This window comes from Poromitra crassiceps (genome assembly GCF_964638095.1).
Source record: "Poromitra crassiceps genome assembly, chromosome: 9".
Classification (NCBI taxonomy): domain Eukaryota; kingdom Metazoa; phylum Chordata; class Actinopteri; order Beryciformes; family Melamphaidae; genus Poromitra; species Poromitra crassiceps.
Window position 1 is genome coordinate 18276378 of NC_139630.1, and position 27479 is coordinate 18303856.

The 27479-nt window shown below is 40.4% G+C and overlaps 1 protein-coding gene across 2 annotated transcripts; it reads left to right on the top strand.

Annotated features, from left to right (window-relative positions):
- The first annotated feature begins 5490 nt into the window (after positions 1 to 5490).
- On the top strand, positions 5491 to 26491 carry LOC310782835 (titin-like). 2 transcript variants are annotated; one of them, XM_083643605.1, is made up of 7 exons: positions 5491 to 5591; positions 7641 to 7742; positions 18717 to 19043; positions 19486 to 19743; positions 24635 to 24748; positions 24824 to 24864; positions 26373 to 26491. In XM_083643605.1, the coding sequence occupies exons 2-7, from the start codon at positions 7694 to 7696 to the stop codon at positions 26379 to 26381; spliced, it is 798 nt and encodes a 265-aa protein (XP_083499731.1). In that variant the 5' UTR covers positions 5491 to 5591; positions 7641 to 7693; the 3' UTR covers positions 26382 to 26491. The 2 variants fall into 2 exon arrangements, with proteins under 2 accessions (XP_083499731.1, XP_083499732.1); XM_083643606.1 differs by lacking the exon at positions 24824 to 24864 and having other exon boundaries at positions 26373 to 26490.
- Positions 26492 to 27479: the final 988 nt, after the last annotated feature.

The following is a 27479-nucleotide window of genomic DNA, read 5'->3' on the forward strand; positions in this document are numbered from 1 at the left end:
CATTTTGTGTGCTGGCTTTTTCTACTGTGACTTGATATTGCGTGTGCCCTGCACCGGAGCTGTATATGTGTATGTGTATATGTGTGCTCGCTGTTCACTTTTTCCAACGTTATCTGAATGCTCAAAACAAATGAACCACTGAAGATACATCTTGGCCATCCTGGCAGGTGATTGGCACTCAGCCCGTGACACGCCTGATCACCATGATCACCACTGCCAGTCTCCATTCTAAAAGTGTATTCAGACCGTTACCATGTGAAAGCAATGCAAGGATCAATCAGTGAGAACTCTTGTTACTTCTAAAACCTGAGTTGGTTTTACATCATCTCAAACTCGAGTTCTCACAATACAGTTGTTACAACGTATACCCCCATGCTGGCCACAGAGGGCACCTCTCCAGTGTAACCCTTCTGACCCTAGGAGAAGTCAACATGGGATACCATGATAATCTATAGATTATCCACAATGCTGTGCAGACAGAAGGACAAGGAGGCATTAATGATCCAATTTAATGCTATTTTTAGCTGTTTAAATTTCAACTAGTGTGATCAACACTATGTTATGTTATGTGTTGTTAAGATATGGTCCGATAGCCTCCTGTTAGCATCAATAGCCTCCTGTTAGCATCGCTGGCTGCTAGCGAGAGTCAAAGGGAACTGAAGGCTTTTACCTCAAACCTGCAGGCAGAAAGCAACACAACTCATTACTGTACTGTGACTACTACTTCTAGAGAGAGGGGGAGGGAGAGAGGGGGGGGGGAGAGGGGGGGCGGAGAGAGAGGGAGAGAAAGAGAGACAGCAAGGGAGAGAGATAGGTGGAGAGAGAGGGAGAAGGACAGCGAGGGAGAGAGAGAGGGGAGGGGTGGACTGGTTTGACCCAGGAAATATCAATGTCTGTGTTCCTGTTTTAAATCTAAAGCTGTGAGCATGTTTTGCCTCATCTGCACAGGAAACAGAGAAAACAAACTGCTTACTCTCCTTACTCAGTTCTGCCTGTCTGTTCTGAGGGTGCCGTCACTTAGTTCCTCTTAACTGCTTTAGGTCTTTGCACACAGTCCGTTTTTTTCCCCGTATGCATTTTTTAAATCCGTCATCTGAAAACAGGCGGGTCAAACAGCTCGCAAAAGGCTATTGACTGATGCGAAAAATGCAGAAAATATAACCTGTTCCGAAAAGTTTAATGACATCAGTGACACAACATGAGGTCATATTTATTTTAAAACGTGCGACAATTTCAGAAGGAAATTGTGCAAAAGCCTTTACTCTCCTTATTCAAGTTCATGTTCATGTTTATTCGTATGTCCCAGAAGGGCACTTTGGGTTGCAGCAAAACATAAAAACATAGAAAACAGGCATAACATCACGCAACATCGTGGATACAAACATAAAGTGCAGACAGTTAAACACAATATAAGTACAAAGTAGCAGTTTAAAGTGCCAGTGTGGTTTAAAGTGACCAGTGCAAAGTGCAAGGCTGTAGGCCAAAGTGGTCGTTTTGACACTCACCACTACACATTACAAGAAATGAAATGCTACAATAGTACATAATGTATAAAATAATGCAGCAGACCAAAGAAGATTCACAGTTAGCTACTTACATATATGCCAGTATAAGATGAGTTCAACCAAACTGAACATCATCATCATAAAGGCCTTACCTTCTAGTCTCGCTAGCATTTAGGGCTTTAATGGAGACAGGCACAAATTAATTTTTGTACCTCTTTTTCCTAGCCAGGGGAGCACGGAGCCGGAGGCCGGATGGGAGTGGCTTATACTCTGAGCTCAGCGGATGGCCCTAGCTTTTCTCAGCACCTGTTTGTTAAAAATATGATCTAGGCTCCTAAAATGGACTCTATTTTTGAAGCCGTCTTCAGCCGAGTTCTTGTCTAGGTTACCGTACCAACAGACAATAGAGAAGGAGATGACAGACTCGTATCAATAAAGGCGCTATAGAACAGCTTCATCAGGGTTCTGCCTGACTGTTCTGAGGGTGCGGTTACTTCCTCTTAACTTAAGTGTAAGCAGCCTGGTTACATAACACGATGTTGGACAGAAACCGTAAAAAAAAATCCCAAGGAAGAAAGAATTGTAGTATGTGAAAGTTTCACAGGTTATTTGTGGGTACCCATAAAATCCATTTATGAAAAAAGGCCAAATTTGGAGATAGAAGTCTACAATACAATACAAGTAAATACAAGACATGAAAAGATGAAAAGACATGAAAAGTTTCCACAGCATCACTAATGTTGAAATAGATCTGCTGATAGAGTCATGAAAGTAAAATAGACTGGAAACTGTGTAGAAAGTGATGTTACAATACCTTTAGCCGGAGAAAGATATCTGTGAGACGACGGGGATGCAAACAGAGGAAGAGAGAGAAGGAAGCAGAGGGGGGAGGAGAGAGGGAGGGGCGTGAGACACAGACACACACACACACACACACACACACACACACACACACACAGGCATAGGCGATTGTAGGCTTTCCAACCAGGGGTTGCACCATCATGGTCCAAAGTGAACCCTGATTGCGGGGGTTCCAGGAGGCGCTGTGCCCCCCTTGGACAAAGAAATGTTGTACATTTGAAAGTAAAATGCATAAATCTGGTGCACTCTGAGAGCAAAATGAAGAGGCTAGTAGATCTATGAAGAACTACACACATCACATTAATATCCTCTTCACTATGCTGTGGCTTTACAGTGATGAAAAAATATGAGTGAGTTGAGTTGAAAGGTCACGTACAGATTTATTTTATTCAGAAACACAATGAATCGAGAAATTGCATTGAATAATGTTAAATACAATGTAATATAGATATCTACGACACATTTTATATATATATATATATATATATATATATATATATATATATATATATATATATATATATATATATATATATATTCGATTTGATTTTGTTTAAATTGTTTACATGTCGATTTTTTTTCTTTCATCTGGCCACAAGCAGTGCTCTATCGCCGCAAAGGCGGTAATTTTGCATTAGCGCACGTTCTGCGCTGGATTAGCGCCATGCACTTTGCAGTGCCCTAATTGTGGGCGTGTCGGCCCGCTGCGCTTGGCGTCATCTCGCGCAAACCTCCATATAGGCGTATTTATGCCCAAAACAGTCTTCACACGTGTGAGATCATGTCCACCCCCCTTAAAAGCCACAGTGTCACGTCTGTGACAGCAGCTTCTTTCTTGCTGAGTGGGCAAGCAGAGGGACAGAGTTAGAGAGAGAGAGGATGAGAGAGATGGGGAGAGTGAGAGGGGGAGAGAGAGAGGAGAGAACGAGAGAGGGGAGAGAGAGGGAGAGAATTGGAGGATGAACCAGTTCGGATTCAGAAAAACCATTAGAAACTAACGAAAATTGGTGCTGATGGAACGATATTCCATTTGAAACACATCAAAGGGCTACCGTGCAGTTACGCAGAGGATAATGTAATTAGCCATTTCGTTCATATGTTCATAGATTCAATGGGCGGCAACATTGGGTCGCTGCCGAATGTTGCCCCTTCAGAATGTTGGCTTGCATGACGGCCCAGGTTCTATGGGTAACCACAAGCATGGCCGTAACTAGCTATGAGGACGGGGAGGTCCGGACCTCCCCTAATATTTCAGCCTGCAAAAAAAAAAAAAAAAAAAAAAAATTTTTTTTTTTTTTTTTTTTTTTGCAGGCCAGGCCAGGCCAGGCCACTCACTGAACAGCAGGCCAGGCACCGCCTACTGGTTTACTAGTGGTTTTATTACTTTATTCAGGTTTAAAGTGGGTGCATCTCATTGTAATCATGCATGATACCAATTGCCAAGCTCCCGAAGTCAGGTATGCAGGTGGCTATATGCATGGTTTCAGTTTCATGACCCAATAAGTAACAAAAAGAGGTGGTGTAAAGTTAAAAACAACATAATATATTTTATTTTATTTTTCAATCGTTCCTATCAGGAATAAATAAATGTCCCTCTGTATGTTTTTTTTATTATCGATGATGACTTTGTGTGTTGTGTACGGCTTGGGTTGTGTACCTGTGTTTGTAGGTGTCATTTTGATATGAATTTGGCTAAAACAGTTTGTGTTTGTTAGTTACAATTATGTTGACAGGAGAGCTGAGCAGGTGGTGACATGAAAGAGAATATACTGAATAATGACATCACTACAGTATAATCCTAATGTTGATTTAAAATGATATATTACTCTAAATATGGCTAAAAAAGGGGGGGGGGGAAACTCAAAATTTTTTCGGCGGCGCCCTAACGGGCACCGCCGAGGCCTCCCCTTGCTGGACCTCCCCTATTTCGGAACCCTGGTTACGGCCCTGCACGCCAGTGCCTAAGTTTCAGCTCAAACACAGCCTTCTTCGGCTGTCATTTCGGGTTCAACTGCTCCACAGCGCCGGATCTATCAGTTTGGTGATCAGTAGGGCGAGGACGAGGGTGTACTGCAGTTTACAATTTAGACCATCGGCTGCACTTCCTTGAATATCGTGGATATAAGACTCGATCCAGTTGCTGTAGCCCTTTTTTTTTTAAATCCTGTACACATTCATCTGCCCATTTATCGATGTGATCAAAGGAAATCGGTGTGACAGAACTCAAACTTTTGGTCTACTGCTCCATGTTCAGACATGGTTATCAATGGGTTTAGATGAGAGCCTCTCTGGCTTTCCCAACCAGCTGGTGACGTCATCCCAAGATGGCCGCGCTGTGACTATGGTCTATACTCCAGTCTGTTATGATATGCAATTGTTTTGAGTGGGATCAGAACCGTGACCCTGAAAGAATAAAATAATAATAAATAGCCTAATGAAGAGGCTGCAATCAATCTTATCACATTCGGCGGCGACCGAATGTTGCCCCCTCAGAATTTTGGCTTGCATGACGCCCCAGGAGAAATGGTATCTATTGTATATCTAGTACTGAAATGCAACTCAAATGGGAGTATGAGTGAGAGTGCGTGTGGGTTGTAAGCATGTGTAAGGCATACTTTGCACTGTATATGAAATAGTAGATGTGCTGCTGCCCATGGTGTTGGGCTGGTGTTGTTTTTCTTGCTATATGTTTGTATTGTTGTCTGTTGCAGCATGGGCCTGTCCTCCAAGACAAGTTTCTCCTAAGGGAGACCAAATAAAATAATCTAATCTAATCTAATGCAAGGGATTAAAGACCATTATGTCAGAGAAGAACAGAGTTTTCTGTAACTCAAGAACATGAGACAAAATACATAATAAGAAATGAAGAACTGCCCCTATGACTGTATGTGTCTGCAACAGCTCGCTGTCACTCAGTTGGTAGGTTAAAAAAAAAATCCCCACCCTTTGGCAGCCACAGTTTTCACAGGTTTTTGAAAGTAGTCGGGTTGCAGCTATTGTGAAATCACTTTGTTATTTTTTTTTATTTGTTAGGGTGGCTTCCTCTCTTGCAGAGAGACAGAGACCACTTCCTGTGTTTTAGTTAGACAGCGGTACCCTCTGACAGGCGTAGCTGTGTAGTGGACTTAGCTTGAATAAAAACTTAATAAACTTAATAAAAACAAAGCCAAGACTGCAGCATCTTTTATTTTTATTTCCTTTTCCCTGAGCCTCGGAACACAAAAGGTAAGCCTATATACTGATCTTTTTTCAGAGGTGATATTTGCTCTCATCAGGGTGACCTGTACTTTAAACTTGGTTGGCAAAAATTAAGTCTAGATACAAGGATAAGTCCAAAATCTTGCAAAGTACAACTAGTCCTCTATCTTGGGGGAACTCCTAGGTCTTCTAGGCTTAAGGGAGCTAACGTTAGTTTGTGATCTGAAGATGAAAGGGCCCCAGCCCACCCCAAACCAAGGGCCTGAGGGATGAGAGAGATACAGGGGGCCTAGGCAGAGCAAGCCTGTGTGTGAGGGATGAGAGAGATACAGGGGGCCTAGGCAGAGCAAGCTTGTGTGTGAACAGAGTTCAGAGGCAGAACATGTTGACTATATTCAACATGTCTCCAACAGGTAGCTTGGGGGTGTCAATAAGTAGCTCACCAAACAAATCCAATATATGTATACCGTATATTTATGCCTCCGCAATGCAAATTGTGGGCGTGCACAAGCGCATGCCTGTTATAATTGCACTGGACATGCATGGGGGAGGCGTGCCACATGCCAAAGCAGGCGTTTTTGTGTAAAAATGTGGGGACAGATGGCATATCCTATCATCAGCATGAGCACAATTACTTTGCACTCTTACGTGCTAAATAGCCAGCTGTGTTTGAGCGCACCATAATCTCTGTGCTGCGCAGTGCAGATGATTTCCTTTTGGATATGTCATTACGCACAGAAGTGCCATGCCAGGACATCAAATTCTGCTGCTAAAATTGGGTATTAGTATAATTCAGTGAGGCAATCAACTATAACTCACTGAGAAACTTTTATCAAATGAATTGAGAAAACTTGTTGGCCAATGGACATTGTAGCCTACTTGCAATAAGCTATTCACCTTCACCTATCCCATAACCCGGAGGGTCGTTGGCACCACAGATGATCTGTCGACAAGCTCTCTCCATCTCTCTCTCTCCTCGGCACGAGTGAGTCCACTCTAAATCCTCCCATATCTTCTTTTGTCTCCGTTTCCCTGCTGCAAACATTCTATTTCCAAGTTTAAAAAAAGAACCCAAATTGCATCAAATCACAGATGTTTTTAACAGGTAGGCTATATGATGTGATGTTATTGTGATATAGGCCTATCCAAATTATCCATGGAGAGAATGACAGCATATTGCGTCCTTTGTTTAGGTGTCAAGCACACAAAACCATACTTTTACTGTTATGGATTTCAGTTTTTGTTCAATTAAAACTTATGGGTCATGATTTCAGTTGTAAACTTTTGGCCCTGAAAGATCTCACTGAGATCACCTAAAATTGCTCCAAGCCCTCGATATGGACATGTACCTAGAAGTCTCAGCTGTCCTGCTCAAATCCTGTTTCAGTGAAGGAATAATACTAGCTCAGAGATACAGTCATTTTGATTAGGAATTAGTCTGAAGTATGTCAAACAGCAATATCAGGCTATTTTAGCTCAATTGTTGAAGGTCTACTATGGGATGAAGTAACAATCATGATCCCATAGGCATCCAGGAATAGGTTGTTTTCAGGTGATGTCACATCAAAATGGCAACCGGGGCGAGACCATTGACCATTGGCTTGTTTGCAAACCATGTGATCATGCTGTGGGGGCAACCAGCAGCAGGCTCCATAGGAACCAGCAGCAGGCTCCATAGGAACCAGCAGCAGGCTCCATAGGAACGCACTCGCAAAATGTTCCTGGAAAAATTGCGTATTCTCATTGTTTATGGATCATATCCTTTATGTTTTACAATCTCCTGCCATGCCTATACCTGCAGCATGCAGCGGCATCCAACCCTCTAGCATACTGGCTTTTCTCCATTCTCCATGGTATCTCTGGGAGAGCTGCCCCCCAGCGACATCATCGGGGTCATCGGAATCACGGGGTTGGAAACAACCTATTGAGCGAGGGGGGCTCCTTTTTTCCAAGCTTTGTTTGGTGGGAGGCCCACAGTCTCAGACTTTGAAAACCCCTGGTCTTGACAATTGTTTGTGAAAACTTAATTTAAACTGATAAGATGTTGCTTTTTCTTCTAACTTCTCTTTTCTGCAGTTTGACAGTTCGTGTGCAGGGGGCGCCTGTCTCAGCTGAGGCTGAACAGAGACATGGAAGCTGTGATTGGACTGTTGATGGTGCTAGTTGGAGTCTCTCACGGTGAGCACTTTCACCACAGTAAATATATTGATGATTGTATATTTTGTGAATCAGCTGTTTTCTGTTGAAACAGTAATCCATACTGTTGAATCAATATTAGGGATGGGTATCATTAAGGAATTAACGATACTACTACTCTTATCGATACTGCTTATCGATCCGGTACTTTAACGGTACGCTTATCGGTACTTTTTGTTATTTTTAAGAGAGAGAAAAACAAAACAAATGGGGCTGGTTGTTGTTGGTTAGTTGGTAAGAGGAGAAAAAAGAAAAAAGAGACAAATTAAGAACAGAAATTGCTTTATTTTCTCACACGAGTAGCAAACTGTAACAACTGGGCTGGTTCATTGTAGCTACAGGCTCAGCTTTAACAAAAAAAAGGTTGCAAAATCTTAATGGGTGCAATTTTATTATTCAGTTAAATATCCTAAAATCTCCTTCTACCACTGTGCCAATACGAACATTCAGCTAGGGAAAGCACAATACAAATAAAGCAAGACAGTATCTGTCTGCTGCAGTTCCCCCAAATCACTAAATATCCCCCCTGCTCTGGAAGTAAAATTTCTGAAGGACAACTGAGATGATGATCTGACTATTTATATCAGACTGGATTTATGATGATTAACACACCCAAACAGCTGGGAAATGTTTACTACTCTTGTCTTAATCATTACCATGTTCACATAGTTACCTGATGAGGTAGACGGGGTAACCGCAACTGTGGCATTATTGACAGATGATGGAGCTAGCTTGTCGAAAACTGTGCATTTCTCCATTTGAATTTGATGCACTTTGGCTGTTTAGTGTTTAGACAAATTGCTCGTGTTTCCACCGTTACTAGCGAACACCTGTGACAACATGAATTGTCACCATCGACTCGAGTGAAGTACAACCAGACTTTAGATCGCTTCATTCTTTTTGCCATTCTTAATGTGCACTGCTGCTCTGCTCAGTTGCATGTCTGTCTGACAGTGCCTGCCTGCCTCCCCTCAGTTCCCTGTGCATGTGTGGGTGCTGTAAGACACGCCCAGCCCCTCCCCTCTCTGTGCTGTGCATGTGTGAGTGCTGTGAGACACACCCAGCCCCTCCCCTCTCTGTGCATGTGTGGGTGCTGTAAGGCACGCCCAGCCCTTCCCCTCTCTCCTCTCAGTCACTCCAGTCCTCAGTCTCGGTCTCGACCATGGATGTATTAAAAGAACTGGATAGGGGACAAGTCACGCCCACCCATGCATTCGGACGGGGTTGCTCACTGGCGCATGAAGCCATCATGGGGGCTTCTTCTTCCTGGTTTTACTTCCTGACCATGCGGCCCAAGGCGAAGTGCGCATGTGTGCCATGACGTGTTCCATGACGTCTCCCACCCCTCCCACCCCTCCCACCCATGGATTGTATTACAAGAAGAAAATACCCCCATATACGGCTCTTAGTGGCTTCTGAAGAAAAAATGCCCCATAAAAAATTAGTTGATAATTGAAAGAGTCGTTTTATACTTTGAGTGACACCCGGAAAAAATTCCCCTGAGTTTAACAGCTGCCGGGGTCCCCATGCAAGTGGATGGGAATTTTCCTTTCTGGGCTGCATGGCGTCACGTGACTTGCAATACAGAGCTTCGCCACCATGTTCAAATGGCTTCACAGCCCAGCGCTATTCCTGGGGGCTTGGTCTCAACGCTGGCAGCAGCAGCAGCAGCTGTGTCTCATCTGATGGAGAGCAACGCGGAAAAGATTATCCCATTTCTCGTTCGGAAATCGCAAAAAAAAACACATCATAAGCATGTCTTACTTAAATGAAGCCTGCGTTAGTTCATTCAAGACATGCAAGTCATAGGCTACGCCCCAGCTGTAACCAGCTGACAGCCGCCGATTGGATCATCGTTTAACTATTCGCCAATCACAGCCATTCTCACAACAAGGCGGTCCGTTTCAAAATGGCCTCCTCTGTCACTCTGTTCTGCGCTTCACCTATGCTGACACTTCTCACTGCGGATGCTGGCAAAGCTTTGCATCCACCTCCTAGCTCAAGTCTGCATAGCTCAAAGGCTAATCATGTATTCTAGCTCAGAGTCTAGATGGCTCAAAATGTCAACATGTTTCCATATCTTGCTAAAGGTTCCTTCTGTTACTCATTGGCTTTTACATTTATCTGGAATCTTGTATCCCCATTGGGGATTTTTGCGGCCCTCCCTGCTCAGTGTAGCATGCTGCTGGCCGGTTCAGGGAGGAGCATCTTCTGTAAAGAGCCAAACATAACTGTATTCTCATTTATGCAATAAATGGTTAAATCTATGACGAGAGTGTTCTTGAATGAACGTTCATGTAGCAATTATAAATAGGAAATCTATTTTCTTAATTTCTCCACTCCAGTACCGGAAAGCTTATTGATCCTCCGGTATCTAGAAATCTGGCCCCGGGCCCCCGGGGCCCCTAATCAATATATGTGACCAGGCCCAGTAAGAATAGGAGCTTGTCCTGCAAGGTCTATTGCACACGGAATAATCTAAAATGTAATACTCAGGCCTCATCACAATGTTCATTATCCAAGGTTAGATCCAGAGCAGGAGACATACTTTGAGTTCACGCAAAATGTTGATTTGATTTGCTGTAAGGCTTTCTTAGCAATTTCCAGAACAGAAGTGCTCGCCACCCAATTACAGAAAAATCCAATTCTGACATAAATCAAATGTCAAATTAGTTTTGATACCAAATCACAGCATACATTTTCTATGGTGTTCCTCAAGGTCTTCTTGGTGTATTAATGTGATATTTTGTGATATTTTTGACCATCACACTACTATAATAAGGCAGCCGGGAGTTCCGCGGCGCATAATAAAAAAATTGTTAAATCAGACTTGCAACGTCCAAATCTGTGTAACAAAAGGTATCAACCCAAAAATTGGTGCAACAACTATGAGATGGCTGATGTATGATGTGGTGCATACTAATGAGAAGCCCTCCAACACTCTAAAGTTTCAACACTTGAATAGATATACGCCTAAACAAAACACTATGTTTATAACCGATTTATGACTACAAAAACCAAAACAGTGAAAACACTATAATACAGATTTATGACCTGCTATCTCCCCCTAAAGATCGCCCACCCCACAAAAAAAAAGAAAATCTGGTGAACACATTCTCACTCCCAACTGGTCAAAAACATTCAGTCAGGAACCCTTTCTGTCGCTTTGTAACGGAGGGGGTTCCCACTCCGGCCCAGACTGGCTAATGTTGTTGCAGCGCTCTGTAATGTGTTAGCTTAGCTAACAGCTAGCTAGCCTAGTCATTATATTCATATGGGGCTAAATACCAGGCTAGTTATAGTTATAGTTTATTCATATGGGGCTAAATACCAGGCTAGTTATGGTTATAGTTTGTTCATATGGGGCTAAATACCAGGCTAGTTATAGTTATAGTTTATTCATATGGGGCTAAATACCAGGCTAGTTATGGTTATAGTTTGTTCATATGGGGCTAAATACCAGGCTAGTTATGGTTATAGCTTATTCATATGGGGCTAAATACCAGGCTAGTTATGGTTATAGTTTATTCTTATGGGGCTAAATACCAGGCTAGGTATAGTTATCGTTTATTCATATAGGGTTAAATACCAGGCTAGTTATGGTTATAGTTTATTCATATGGGGCTAAATACCAGGCTAGCTATATTTATAGTTTATTCATATGGGGCTCGATACCAGGCTAGTTATGGTTATAGTTTATTCATATGGGGCTAAATACCAGGCTAGTTATGGTTATAGTTTATTCATATGGGGCTAAATACTAGGCTAGTTATGGTTATAGTTTATTCATGTGGGGCTAAATACCAGGCTATTTACGGTAGTGTATTCATATGGGGCTAAATACCAGGCTAGTTATAGTTATAGTTTATTCATATGGGGCTAAATACCAGGCTAGTTAGGGTTATAGTTTGTTCATATGGGGCTAAATACCAGGCTAGTTATGGTTATAGCTTATTCATATGGGGCTAAATACCAGGCTAGTTATGGTTATGGTTTATTCATATGGGGCTAAATACCAGGCTAGTTATAGTTATAGTTTATTCATATGGGGCTAAATACCAGGCTATAGTTATGGCTATAGTTTATTCATATGGGGCTAAATACCAGGCTAGTTATAGTTGTTGTTTATTCATATGGGTCTAAATACCAGGCTAGTTATAGTTATAGTTTATTCATATGGGGCTAAATACCAGGCTAGTTATAGTTATAGTTTATTCATATGGGGCTAAATACCAGGCTAGTTAGGGTTATAGTTTGTTCATATGGGGCTAAATACCAGGCTAGTTATAGTTATAGTTTATTCATATGGGGCTAAATACCAAGCTAGTTATGGCTATAGTTTATTCATATGGGGCTAAATACCAGGCTAGCTATAGTTGTAGTTTATTCATATGGGGCTAGATACCAGGCTAGTTCTGGTTATAGTTTATTCATATGGGGCTAGATACCAGGCTAGTTATGGTTATAGTTTATTCATATGGGGCTAAATACCAGGCTATTTACGGTTATAGTTTATTCATATGGGGCTAAATACCAGGCTAGTTATAGTTATAATTTATTAATATGGAGCTAAATACCATGGGTAGTTATAGTTATAGTTTATTCATATGGGGCTAAATACCAGGCTAGTTATGGTTATAGTTTGTTCATATGGGGCTAAATACCAGGCTAGTTATGGTTATAGCTTATTCATATGGGGCTAAATACCAGGCTAGTTATGGTTATAGTTTATTCTTATGGGGCTAAATACCAGGCTAGGTATAGTTATAGTTTATTCATATGGGGCTAAATACCAGGCTAGTTATGGTTATAGCTTATTCATATGGGGCTAAATACCAGGCTAGTTATGGTTATAGCTTATTCATATGGGGTTAAATACCAGGCTAGTTATGGTTATAGTTTATTCATATGGGGCTAAATACCAGGCTAGCTATATTTATAGTTTATTCATATGGGGCTCGATACCAGGCTAGTTATGGTTATAGTTTATTCATATGGGGCTAAATACCAGGCTAGTTATGGTTATAGTTTATTCATATGGGGCTAAATACTAGGCTAGTTATGGTTATAGTTTATTCATGTGGGGCTAAATACCAGGCTATTTACGGTAGTGTATTCATATGGGGCTAAATACCAGGCTAGTTATAGTTATAGTTTATTCATATGGGGCTAAATACCAGGCTAGTTAGGGTTATAGTTTGTTCATATGGGGCTAAATACCAGGCTAGTTATGGTTATAGCTTATTCATATGGGGCTAAATACCAGGCTAGTTATGGTTATGGTTTATTCATATGGGGCTAAATACCAGGCTAGTTATAGTTATAGTTTATTCATATGGGGCTAAATACCAGGCTATAGTTATGGCTATAGTTTATTCATATGGGGCTAAATACCAGGCTAGTTATAGTTGTTGTTTATTCATATGGGTCTAAATACCAGGCTAGTTATAGTTATAGTTTATTCATATGGGGCTAAATACCAGGCTAGTTATAGTTATAGTTTATTCATATGGGGCTAAATACCAGGCTAGTTAGGGTTATAGTTTGTTCATATGGGGCTAAATACCAGGCTAGTTATAGTTATAGTTTATTCATATGGGGCTAAATACCAAGCTAGTTATGGCTATAGTTTATTCATATGGGGCTAAATACCAGGCTAGCTATAGTTGTAGTTTATTCATATGGGGCTAGATACCAGGCTAGTTCTGGTTATAGTTTATTCATATGGGGCTAGATACCAGGCTAGTTATGGTTATAGTTTATTCATATGGGGCTAAATACCAGGCTATTTACGGTTATAGTTTATTCATATGGGGCTAAATACCAGGCTAGTTATAGTTATAATTTATTAATATGGAGCTAAATACCATGGGTAGTTATAGTTATAGTTTATTCATATGGGGCTAAATACCAGGCTAGTTATGGTTATAGTTTGTTCATATGGGGCTAAATACCAGGCTAGTTATGGTTATAGCTTATTCATATGGGGCTAAATACCAGGCTAGTTATGGTTATAGTTTATTCTTATGGGGCTAAATACCAGGCTAGGTATAGTTATCGTTTATTCATATGGGGCTAAATACCAGGCTAGTTATGGTTATAGCTTATTCATATGGGGCTAAATACCAGGCTAGTTATGGTTATAGTTTATTCTTATGGGGCTAAATACCAGGCTAGGTATAGTTATCGTTTATTCATATGGGGCTAAATACCAGGCTAGTTATGGTTATAGTTTATTCATATGGGGCTAAATACCAGGCTAGCTATATTTATAGTTTATTCATATGGGGCTCGATACCAGGCTAGTTATGGTTATAGTTTATTCATATGGGGCTAAATACCAGGCTAGTTATGGTTATAGTTTATTCATATGGGGCTAAATACTAGGCTAGTTATGGTTATAGTTTATTCATATGGGGCTAAATACCAGGCTATTTACGGTAGTGTATTCATATGGGGCTAAATACCAGGCTAGTTATAGTTATAGTTTATTCATATGGGGCTAAATACCAGGCTAGTTAGGGTTATAGTTTGTTCATATGGGGCTAAATACCAGGCTAGTTATGGTTATAGCTTATTCATATGGGGCTAAATACCAGGCTAGTTATGGTTATGGTTTATTAATATGGGGCTAAATACCAGGCTAGTTATAGTTATAGTTTATTCATATGGGGCTAAATACCAGGCTATAGTTATGGCTATAGTTTATTCATATGGGGCTAAATACCAGGCTAGTTATAGTTGTTGATTATTCATATGGGTCTAAATACCAGGCTAGTTATAGTTAAAGTTTATTCATATGGGGCTAAATACCAGGCTAGTTATAGTTATAGTTTATTCATATGGGACTAAATACCAGGCTAGTTAGGGTTATAGTTTGTTCATATGGGGCTAAATACCAGGCTAGTTATAGTTATAGTTTATTCATATGGGGCTAAATACCAAGCTAGTTATGGCTATAGTTTATTCATATGGGGCTAAATACCAGGCTAGCTATAGTTGTAGTTTATTCATATGGGGCTAGATACCAGGCTAGTTCTGGTTATAGTGTATTCATATGGGGCTAGATACCAGGCTAGTTATGGTTATAGTTTATTCATATGGGGCTAAATACCAGGCTATTTACGGTTATAGTTTATTCATATGGGGCTAAATACCAGGCTAGTTATAGTTATAATTTATTAATATGGGGCTAAATACCATGGGTAGTTATAGTTATAGTTTATTCATATGGGGCTAAATACCAGGCTAGTTATGGTTATAGTTTGTTCATATGGGGCTAAATACCAGGCTAGTTATGGTTATAGCTTATTCATATGGGGCTAAATACCAGGCTAGTTATGGTTATAGTTTATTCTTATGGGGCTAAATACCAGGCTAGGTATAGTTATCGTTTATTCATATGGGGCTAAATACCAGGCTAGTTATGGTTATAGCTTATTCATATGGGGCTAAATACCAGGCTAGTTATGGTTATAGTTTATTCTTATGGGGCTAAATACCAGGCTAGGTATAGTTATCGTTTATTCATATAGGGCTAAATACCAGGCTAGTTATGGTTATAGTTTATTCATATGGGGCTAAATACCAGGCTAGCTATATTTATAGTTTATTCATATGGGGCTCAGTACCAGGCTAGTTATGGTTATAGTTTATTCATATGGGGCTAAATACCAGGCTAGTTATGGTTATAGTTTATTCATATGGGGCTAAATACTAGGCTAGTTATGGTTATAGTTTATTCATATGGGGCTAAATACCAGGCTATTTACGGTAGTGTATTCATATGGGGCTAAATACCAGGCTAGTTATAGTTATAGTTTATTCATATGGGGCTAAATACCAGGCTAGTTAGGGTTATAGTTTGTTCATATGGGGCTAAATACCAGGCTAGTTATGGTTATAGCTTATTCATATGGGGCTAAATACCAGGCTAGTTATTGTTATAGTTTATTCATATGGGGCTAAATACCAGGCTAGTTAGGGTTATAGTTTGTTCATATGGGGCTAAATACCAGGCTAGTTATGGTTATAGCTTATTCATATGGGGCTAAATACCAGGCTAGTTATGGTTATAGTTTATTCATATGGGGCTAAATACCAGGCTAGTTATAGTTATAGTTTATTCATATGGGGCTAAATACCAGGCTAGTTATGGCTATAGTTTATTCATATGGGGCTAAATACCAGGCTAGCTAGTTGTAGTTTATTCATATGGGGCTAGATACCAGGCTAGTTCTGGTTACAGTTTATTCATATGGGGCTAAATACCAGGCTAGTTATGGTTATAGTTTATTCATATGGGGCTAAATACTAGGCTAGTTATGGTTATAGTTTATTCATATGTGGCTAAATACCAGGCTATTTACGGTTATAGTTTATTCATATGGGGCTAAATACCAGGCTAGTTATAGTTATAATTTATTAATATGGGGCTAAATACCATGGCTAGTTATGGTTATAGTTTATTCATGGGGCTAAATACCAGGCTAGTTAGTTATAATTTATTCATATGGGGCTAAATACCAGGCTAGTTATGGTTATAGTTGATTCATATGGGGCTAAATACCAGGCTAGTTATAGTTTATTCATATGGGGCTAAATACCAGGCTAGTTATAGTTATAATTTATTCATATGGGGCTAAATACCATGGCTACTTACGGTTATATTTTATTCATATTGGGCTAAATATCAGGCTAGTTATAGTTATAATGTAATCATATGGGGATAAATATCAGGCTAGTTATAGTTATAATGTATTCATATGGGGCTAAATACCAGGCTAGTTATAGTTATAGTTTATTCATATGGGGCTAAATACCATGGCTAGTTACGATTATAGTTTATTCATATGGGGCTAAATATCAGGCTAGGTATAGTTATAATTTATTCATATGGGGCTAAATACCAGGCTAGTTATGGTTATAGTTTATTCATATGGGGCTAAATACCAGGCTAGTTATAGTTATAGTTTATTCATATGGGGCTATATACCAGGCTAGTTATAGTTATAGTTTATTCATATGGGGCTAAATACCAGGCTAGTTATAGTTATAATTTATTCATATGGGGCTAAATATCAGGCTAGTTATAGTTATAGTTTATTCATATGGGGCTAAATACCAGGCTAGTTATAGTTATAGTTTATTCATATGGGGCTAAATACCAGGCTAGTTATAGTTATAGTTTATTCATATGGGGCTAAATATCAGGCTAGTTATAGTTATAGTTTATTCATATGGGGCTAAATACCAGGCTAGTTATAGTTATAGTTTATTCATATAGGGGCTAAATACCAGGCTAGTTATGGCTATAGTTTATTCATATGGGGCTAAATACCAGGCTAGCTAGTTGTAGTTTATTCATATTCATATGGGGCTAGATACCAGGCTAGTTCTGGTTATAGTTTATTCATATGGGGCTAAATACCAGGCTAGTTATGGTTATAGTTTATTCATATGGGGCTAAATACTAGGCTAGTTATGGTTATAGTTTATTCATATGGGGCTAAATACCAGGCTATTTACGGTTATAGTTTATTCATATGGGGCTAAATACCAGGCTAGTTATAGTTATAATTTATTAATATGGGGCTAAATACCATGGCTAGTTATGGTTATAGTTTATTCATGGGGCTAAATACCAGGCTAGTTAGTTATAATTTATTCATATGGGGCTAAATACCAGGCTAGTTATGGTTATAGTTGATTCATATGGGGCTAAATACCAGGCTAGTTATAGTTTATTCATATGGGGCTAAATACCAGGCTAGTTATAGTTATAATGTATTCATATGGGGCTAAATACCATGGCTACTTACGGTTATAGTTTATTCATATGGGGCTAAATATCAGGCTAGTTATAGTTATAATGTATTCATATTGGGCTAAATATCAGGCTAGTTATAGTTATAATGTATTCATATGGGGCTAAATACCAGGCTAGTTATAGTTATAGTTTATTCATATGGGGCTAAATACCATGGCTAGTTACGATTATAGTTTATTCATATGGGGCTAAATATCAGGCTAGTTATAGTTATAATTTATTCATATGGGGCTAAATATCAGGCTAGTTATAGTTATAATTTATTCATATGGGGCTAAATACCAGGCTAGTTATGGTTATAGTTTATTCATATGGGGCTCAATACCAGGCTAGTTATAGTTATAGTTTATTCATATGGGGCTAAATACCAGGCTAGTTATAGTTATAGTTTATTCATATGGGGCTAAATACCAGGCTAGTTATAGTTATAATTTATTCATATGGGGCTAAATACCAGGCTAGTTATAGTTATAATTTATTCATATGGGGCTAAATACCAGGCTAGTTATAGTTATAGTTTATTCATATGGGGCTAAATACCAGGCTAGTTATAGTTATAGTTTATTCATATGGGGCTAAATACCAGGCTAGTTATAGTTATAATTTATTCATATGGGGCTAAATACCAGGCTAGTTATAGTTATAATTTATTCATATGGGGCTAAATACCAGGCTAGTTATGGTTTGGGTCGGGATTTGAAGCAGGTCTCATGATGAGAAAGTTGCAAGTCGGGGACGCTACGGGTCGGTCCACCACTCCCACCCCTTCTCCCTAGAGCGACTTTGACCTACTTAAACCTCAAATTAACGGTAACCTCTTACGGTCGCCTCGACCACATTGACGATGTCAGACGGGACGGTCTCGTGACTAGCGGTTAGATGACTAGCGTGCCCGTCACGTTGCCCGCATCGTGGATTTCTGACAGGAGAGGGATTGGTTTGTTAGGGAAGGGTGGAGTGGAGGAGGTTAAATGAACAGTCTGAGGTGTGGCTGTTTCCCAAGAAGTCTGCACACTGTGGCCTGACAGAGTCAGCTAGCAAACCTGTTACTCACAATATACCCCTATACATATTGATCTTGATTGTGAAACTGACTTTGTGTGTCTTATTTGTCTGAATGTCTGTAGGTGTGGAAACCTCCTGTGATGCCAGACAGGAGGGAGCTCGATGTTTCGGAGTTGTGGGAGGAACTGTGGTTCTCCAACTGATGAATGAGACCTCCAATTTGTACAAATGGACAAAGGAGACAAATAACAAAACTATGAAAACGCTTGAAGTGAAAGATAATAAGATTCTGGTTAACATGTTGGAAAAACGATCCTCATTTACTCCCACTAATGGAACCTTTAGGATAAGTAACATCAGCGTGAATGACAGTGCTGAATATACCCTTCACATCTATGGAGATGATGGATCTCTAAAGATACAACGGAAAGTTCACCTGTTCATTCAAGGTAAATAATTACTCATGAAATTGGTAATAATGAGGCCTCATATTCCAGGATCTCACAGTCCATTTGCAGCACAAAGTAGAGGACATGCTCCCTCTGTTTGGATTTAGGAATACTCAATAATAACTCAGTCATTTAACTGAATAATATAATGTGTCATTAATATAATGTATAATACAGTCTATGTAATATAATTTTAATTAGACATGAATTAGTCAAAACTAATGATATTGTTGTACTGTACATACATTATGCAACATTTTGGGTTTTATGAAAAACAGGGGTGGAAATGAAACTAAAAACAAGGCTGTTCCTCTCAGTTCTTGCAAAGTTGAGATGTTTTCACACAGCAGTGATGACACCCTGACGTCCACCACAGGATTCTAATTGCATTCTATAAGCTGAGTCTCGCAAAGTCCAAACTGATGTGAGTCTATTCCCTCAGCCCCTGTGTCCTCCGCCCGGCTGCTCTCTGAGTGTCTGCCCCAGGGGGGCATGAGGGTGTCCTGCTCCTGTGAGGGGGACAGTCCTCAGTACAGCTGGACTCTGGACGGACGAACACTGACAGACACCCAGCTCCTCTCTGGAGATCATGAGAAGAACATCATCACTCTGATACCAGGCCTGCCAGGAGAGCTCGTCTGCTCGGTCAACAATCATTTCAGCAACGCCACTGCAAGCAAGACAATATCAGCCTGTGAAGGTGAGTCAGAATGTAACATATCAGCCTGTGAAGGTGAGTCAGAATGTAACATATCAGCCTGTGAAGGTAAGTCAGAATGTAACATATCAGCCTGTAAAGGCAGGGCCGTAGCCAGAGTTGCGAAATAGGGGAGGTCCAGCAAGGGGAGGCGGATTGAGAAAAAAAATTTAGTTTTTTTTTCTTCCCATTTTTAAGCCATATTTAGAGTAATATATAATTTTAAATCAACATTAGGATTATACTGTTGTGATGTCATTATTCAGTATATTCTCTTTCATGTCACCACCTGCTCAGCTCTCCTGTCAACATAATTGTAACTAACAAACACAAACTGTTTCAGCCAAATTCATATCAAAATGACACCTACAAACACAGGTACACAACCCAAGCCGTACACAACACACAAAGTCATCATCGATAATAAAAAAAAACATACAGAGGGACATTTATTTATTCCTGATAGGAACGATTGAAAAATAAAATAAAATATATTATGTTGTTTTTAACTTTACACCACCTCTTTTTGTTACTTATTGGGTCATGAAACTGAAACCATGCATATAGCCACCTGCATACCTGACTTCGGGAGCTTGGCAATTGGCATCATGCATGATTAGCCAGTAGCATCCCAACGTGTCACACAGGTAACATTACTTAAGAGACAGACTAGACACTTACTTTCTTGGTTGTTGCTAAAAAATCTGTCAGTGTCACTCACTGTCTGTCGCTCACTGTCTCGCAGGTCGCTCACCTTCAATTATCTCGCCAGGCAGACAGACAGTCATCACTCACCACCATGCTGCTGCTCTCTCGGAATCAAGTTACCGCGGACGCGGCGTCAGATGACTTCCTGCCTGACCTGCCTTTCGTTTCAAAATAAAAGCGATCCCGTGTTTTTCATGCTTTTCCATGCAGATTGTTTTATAAAAAAATAAAAAAAATAAAAAAATTTTTTTTTTTTTTTTTCTCTCTGAAATATTAGGGGAGGTCCGGACCTCCCCGTCCTCATAGCTAGCTACGGCCCTGTGTAAAGGTGAGTCAGAATGTAACATATCAGCCTGTGAAGGTGAGTCAGAAAGTAACATATCAGCCTGTGAAGGTGAGTCAGAATGTAACATATCAGCCTGTGAAGGTGAGTCAGAATGTAACATATCAGCCTGTGAAGGTGAGTCAGAATGTAACATATCAGCCTGTGAAGGTGAGTCAGAATGTAACATATCAGCCTGTTAAGGTGAGTCAAGGTAACATATCAGCCTGTGAAGGTGAGTCAGAATGTAACATATCAGCCTGTGAAGGTGAGTCAGAATGTAACATATCAGCCTGTAAAGGTGAGTCAGAATGTAACATATCAGCCTGTGAAGGTGAGTCAGAATGTAACATATCAGCCTGTGAAGGTGAGTCAGAATGTAACATATCAGCCTGTGAAGGTGAGTCAGAATGTAACATATCAGCCTGTAAAGGTGAGTCAGAATGTAACATATCAGCCTGTGAAGGTGAGTCAGAATGTAACATATCAGCCTGTAAAGGTGAGTCAGAATGTAACATATCAGCCTGTGAAGGTGAGTCAGAATGTAACATATCAGCCTGTGAAGGTGAGTCAGAATGTAACATATCAGCCTGTGAAGGTGAGTCAGAATGTAACATATCAGCCTGTGAAGGTGAGTCAGAATGTAACATATCAGCCTGTAAAGGTGAGTCAGAATGTAACATATCAGCCTGTGAAGGTGAGTCAGAATGTAACATATCAGCCTGTAAAGGTGAGTCAGAATGTAACATATCAGCCTGTGAAGGTGAGTCAGAATGTAACATATCAGCCTGTGAAGGTGAGTCAGAATGTAACATATCAGCCTGTGAAGGTGAGTCAGAATGTAACATATCAGCCTGTGAAGGTGAGTCAGAATGTAACATATCAGCCTGTGAAGGTGAGTCAGAATGTAACATATCAGCCTGTTAAGGTGAGTCAAGGTAACATATCAGCCTGTGAAGGTGAGTCAGAATGTAACATATCAGCCTGTGAAGGTGAGTCAGAATGTAACATATCAGCCTGTAAAGGTGAGTCAGAAGGTAACATATCAGCCTGTGAAGGTGAGTCAGAATGTAACATATCAGCCTGTGAAGGTGAGTCAGAATGTAACATATCAGCCTGTGAAGGTGAGTCAGAATGTAACATATCAGCCTGTGAAGGTGAGTCAGAATGTAACATATCAGCCTGTTAAGGTGAGTCAAGGTAACATATCAGCCTGTGAAGGTGAGTCAGAATGTAACATATCAGCCTGTGAAGGTGAGTCAGAATGTAACATATCAGCCTGTAAAGGTGAGTCAGAATGTAACATATCAGCCTGTGAAGGTGAGTCAGAATGTAACATATCAGCCTGTGAAGGTGAGTCAGAATGTAACATATCAGCCTGTGAAGGTGAGTCAGAATGTAACATATCAGCCTGTAAAGGTGAGTCAGAATGTAACATATCAGCCTGTGAAGGTGAGTCAGAATGTAACATATCAGCATGTGAAGGTGAGTCAGAATGTAACATATCAGCCTGTGAAGGTGAGTCAGAATGTAACATATCAGCATGTGAAGGTGAGTCAGAATGTAACATATCAGCCTGTGAAGGTGAGTCAGAATGTAACATATCAGCCTGTTAAGGTGAGTCAATGTAACATATCAGCCTGTGAAGGTGAGTCAGAATGTAACATATCAGCCTGTGAAGGTGAGTCAGAATGTAACATATCAGCCTGTAAAGGTGAGTCAGAATGTAACATATCAGCCTGTGAAGGTGAGTCAGAATGTAACATATCAGCCTGTGAAGGTGAGTCAGAATGTAACATATCAGCCTGTGAAGGTGAGTCAGAATGTAACATATCAGCCTGTAAAGGTGAGTCAGAATGTAACATATCAGCCTGTGAAGGTGAGCCAGAATGTAACATATCAGCATGTGAAGGTGAGTCAGAATGTAACATATCAGCCTGTGAAGGTGAGTCAGAATGTAACATATCAGCCTGTGAAGGTGAGTCAGAATGTAACATATCAGCCTGTGAAGGTGAGTCAGAATGTAACATATCAGCCTGTGAAGGTGAGTCAGAATGTAACATATCAGCCTGTGAAGGTGAGTCAGAATGTAACATATCAGCCTGTAAAGGTGAGTCAGAATGTAACATATCAGCCTGTGAAGGTGAGTCAGAATCTAACATATCAGCCTGTGAAGGTGAGTCAGAAGGTAACATATCAGCCTGTGAAGGTGAGTCAGAATGTAACATATCAGCCTGTAAAGGTGAGTCAGAATGTAACATATCAGCCTGTGAAGGTGAGTCAGAATGTAACCAGTCTGTGAAGGTGAGTCAGAAGGTAACATATCAGCCTGTGAAGGTGAGTCAGAAGGTAACATATCAGCCTGTGAAGGTGAGTCAGAAGGTAACATATCAGCCTGTGAAGGTGAGTCAGAAGGTAACATATCAGCCTGTGAAGGTGAGTCAGGGCGGCAAAAATCTCGTCGATAAATATCCCGAGTTGTTGAAAGAGCAACAGAAATAGCGGATGTGATAGATACAATTATTACATTCCCTCAAATAAGTCGTCAAACGAGTGATTGTGACAAGCAACTTTTTTTCCAGCGTCGGAGTTTTAACGAGGAAATGGCAAGCTCCAACAATCAGTCACGTTCAGACCGGACCTTGCACCCATAATTATTTTATTATTATATTATATTCAAAAAGAAGGTGGATAGGAGCCTGGCCATTCACACCAGAAACATCTCTGAAGCAGAGCGTCACAGAAGCGTCGAGTAGGAGCCTGGCCATTCACACCAGAAACGCTCTGTTTTGCTGCGCGCCAGTCACAACTTATATTGACTTCATGCCTGGCTGCCAACTTTTCACTTTTACTCCCTACATTTTAACACAAATATCTGTACTTTTCTACTCCTTACATTTTCTAAACAGTCTAGTTACTTTAGTTTTAATGCACGACACAAAAACAATGTACCGTTGTTTGTCTGTCTCTCTCGTCTCACACTCTCCCAGCTTTGACACATTATGTGCACTTTTGTGCGGAAAAACCACATCACACAAATGATTATAGTCTTTATACATCTTAAAACATGTTTGCAATGGATCTTTTAAGTTTAATAGGCTTCAAATTATATTAATATGCGTGAAATTCAGTTAGCTTTGCACAGAAACAGCCGGTAGAAATACTTTTTTACTTTTATACTTTATTACATTTCAGAGCCTGTACTTTTTTTTAAATACTTTTACTTGAGTTGAATCAGTGCTAATTCTTTTACCAGTCTTTTCTTCCACAAGTAACTGTACTTCCAATGAAGTAAAGAATGTGTTACTTTTCCCATCGTTTACTGAACTTAAAGTGATCACAAGAGTTAGATACTAATATGCTTGAGCTACATGTGATGTTTGCATGTGAGAGAGAGAGAGAGAGAGAGAGAGAGAGAGAGAGAGAGAGAGAGAGAGAGAGAGAGAGAGAGAGAGAGAGAGAGAGAGAGAGACTGAAGGCAGGAAGCAGCAGTGAGTAATACTGAGAAACAGAGAGCTCTGCTCAACAGGATGCGGTTTGACAGAACACCTCTCTGCGTCTAAACAGGATGTGGTCTGACAGAACACCTCTCTGCGTCACAGCTCTCAGACAGGTGGTTTCAAAGAATCTGGTTGCACAATAGCAGCAGTAATAATAATGATACCATTAACACCTATTACATAACTAGTAATAATGATAACTAATACAGTACAAATAATGAAATAATAATATCCTCTCTCTCTCTCCTCTCTTCCCCACTCTCCCTCTAAGTCTCTCGCCCTGACTTCTGGGTGTGGGTTGTTACAAATAATGAAATAATAATATCCTCTCTCTCTCTCCTCTCTTCCCCACTCTCCCTCTAAGTCTCTCGCCCTGACTTCTGGGTGTGGGTTGTTTGTGGGACGGTGGTGGTGCTGCTGCTGCTGACTGTCAGTCTGCTGCTGCTCTACAAGTGGAAGATGAAGAGGGAACGTGATGGTGAGTTACACACACACACACACACACACACACACACACACACACACACAAACCTTTGTTACTGTCTGTCCACAGGTTCGAACCCCAGGGGAAACCCAGATAGCAGAAACTTGCAGGTGAGTTTTTCTTTTTTCTTTGGATCTATTTTCACATTGTTGTTTCCATGCACCATGGTTTGTAAAGCAAACTTGGTAGCTCAAACTGACTGGAAGTACAAAACAAAACAAAACATTAAAACATTGTTTTCTCTGAACAAAGCAAATATCCAGTTTCCATGATATTTTCATTCACAGTGTATCTTTGATGTTTGCAGGCCTTTCTAATGTGAGAGGAAACCACTGCCAGAGCATGAAGCACCCCCTCCACACACACGTGCACGCGCTCTCTCTCTCTCTCTCTCTCACACGCACACATGCAGGCACGCATGCACCGACGCACGCACACACACACACACACACACACACACACACACACACGTGCACGCGCTCTCGCTCTCTCTCTCACACACACACACACACACACACACACATGCAGGCACGCTCGCACCCACCCACACACACACACACACACACACACACACACACACACATGCACGTGCTCTCGCTCTCTCTCTCGCACACACACACACACACATGCAGGCATGCACGCACCCACCCACATACACACACACACGCACGTGCACGCGCTCTCTCTCACACACACACACACACACACACACACACACGACACGCGCAAGCACGCACGCACGCATGCAGGCACCCTATTTATTTATGTCGATGGCAGGCACACACACGCGTGCTCTCTCTCTCTCTCTCGTATACACACACACGCCCCTGGCCCACATTCACATTAAGTCACATCACAAGATGGTCTCTAGTTTTATTCACTTTTCACTTTTCACATTTAGCTAAATGTGTTTTACTGTTGTTGTTTTTTTTAAAGATTTTTACTGACACGTCCTTGTGTAAAATTACAGTTCCACTTGTAAAAGTAGCACTATTATGTGTTTGCACTATTACTAACTATATTATGCTTTTTAAAACAGAGAACACATTAAATAGTCTGTTAAATAACGAGAGAAATATAACAAATAGTTAAAAACAACTGTAATTTTAATAAGTGTTATAATTTTGGAAAACATGAATTCCTTTAAATGTAATATTTTATAATATAATATAATTAGAGTGTTACATTATATTACATTACATTACATTATATATTATATTATATTATATTATATTATATTATATTATATTATATTATATTATATTAGATTATATTAGATTATATTAGATTAGATTATATTAGATTACATTACATTACATTAAATTAAATTAGACTTTGTGGAGTTTTAACGAAGGTTCAGACAGGACGATCTTGATCCTCACCGGTTCCACAGTCACTGCACTTCTCCTGCTTGCTCACCTGTTAACCTGTCAGCTTCCTGGTGATAATTGAATAATCAGTGGTTGCCTCCCAGTTTTCCATAAGCCCATAGCAACACATCACCTCATACACCTTTGCTCACCTGCACTTCTAGCCTATCACATTGTGGCACACCCCTTTAGGCAGCCTATCACATGGTTGCTGTGTGCATAAATATGCTTTTCTGTGTCTCATTCAGTCTCTCTAAACCCTGCTGGTTGACGCACACCCACCACCTCCCCGTCTCCGCCAAGTTCCTTGATCCATCAGTCATCAAGAGGTTTCACCAGCACCAGTATCCAGACTCCACAGGGGGGTATATATGGCTGTGCTGCTCGAGCTGATCCAGCTCGATCTCGATATCTCCCTGTGGTGTCAAGCTCCAAAGACTAACTAACTTTCTCATCATAATATTCTGTAAAGATCATTCATCATCATTATAATAAATCATTGTTTATCCATCAAGTCTCCTGATTGAAATTGTTTTAGGAGAAATTTGTCTTGGGCATTTGAGAGAACATACAGTAGGTGGCGTCATAGATAGCACACATATACACACAGTGCATGTACAATCAAACTATAATTAGCATTCAATAGTGTGTAGTGTATATGCAGATCAGATGTAAGGTACGGTATACATTACATTACATGATGTCATTTAGCAGACGCTTTTATCCAAAGCGACTTACAATATCACCTTTTGTCAAGACTGTAGTGAAATCAACTGTACAACATGACAGCTATGCCTTTTTAAAGGAGTAGAGGAGCATTTGTAGAAAGTAGTTTGAGAAGGAATGAGTAACATTCGTTGATTTTTTAGAAGAATATGATATGTGATGCGCTTTGAGTGTCTTGAAAGGAGCTATATAAAATCCAATTAATTATTATTATTATTATTATTATTATTATTATTATTATTATTATTATTATTATTATTATTAGGTGTAGCCTGAAAAGGTGTGTTTGGTGGAGCTCGTTCCACCATTGTGGCACCAGGTACGAGAAGAGTCGCGACTGGGATGAGCAACGTTTGAGCCCACATAGCGATGGAGGGGCGAGGCGATCTACAAGGGTGGGGTGGAGGAGCGATGTGAGGTTTGGAACCTGACCATAGATTGCAGATAGGGAGGAGCAGTCTGGTGGTGTACTGCCTTGTAGGTCAAGATGCTGAGATGGGAAGCCAGCGAAGGTCACGGAAGAGGGGATTGAGATATTTTAGGTTGGTTGAACACCAGACGGGCTGTGGTGTTCTGAATGAGCTGTAACGGTCGGATGGCAGAGGCAGGTAGCCCAGCCAGAAGAACGT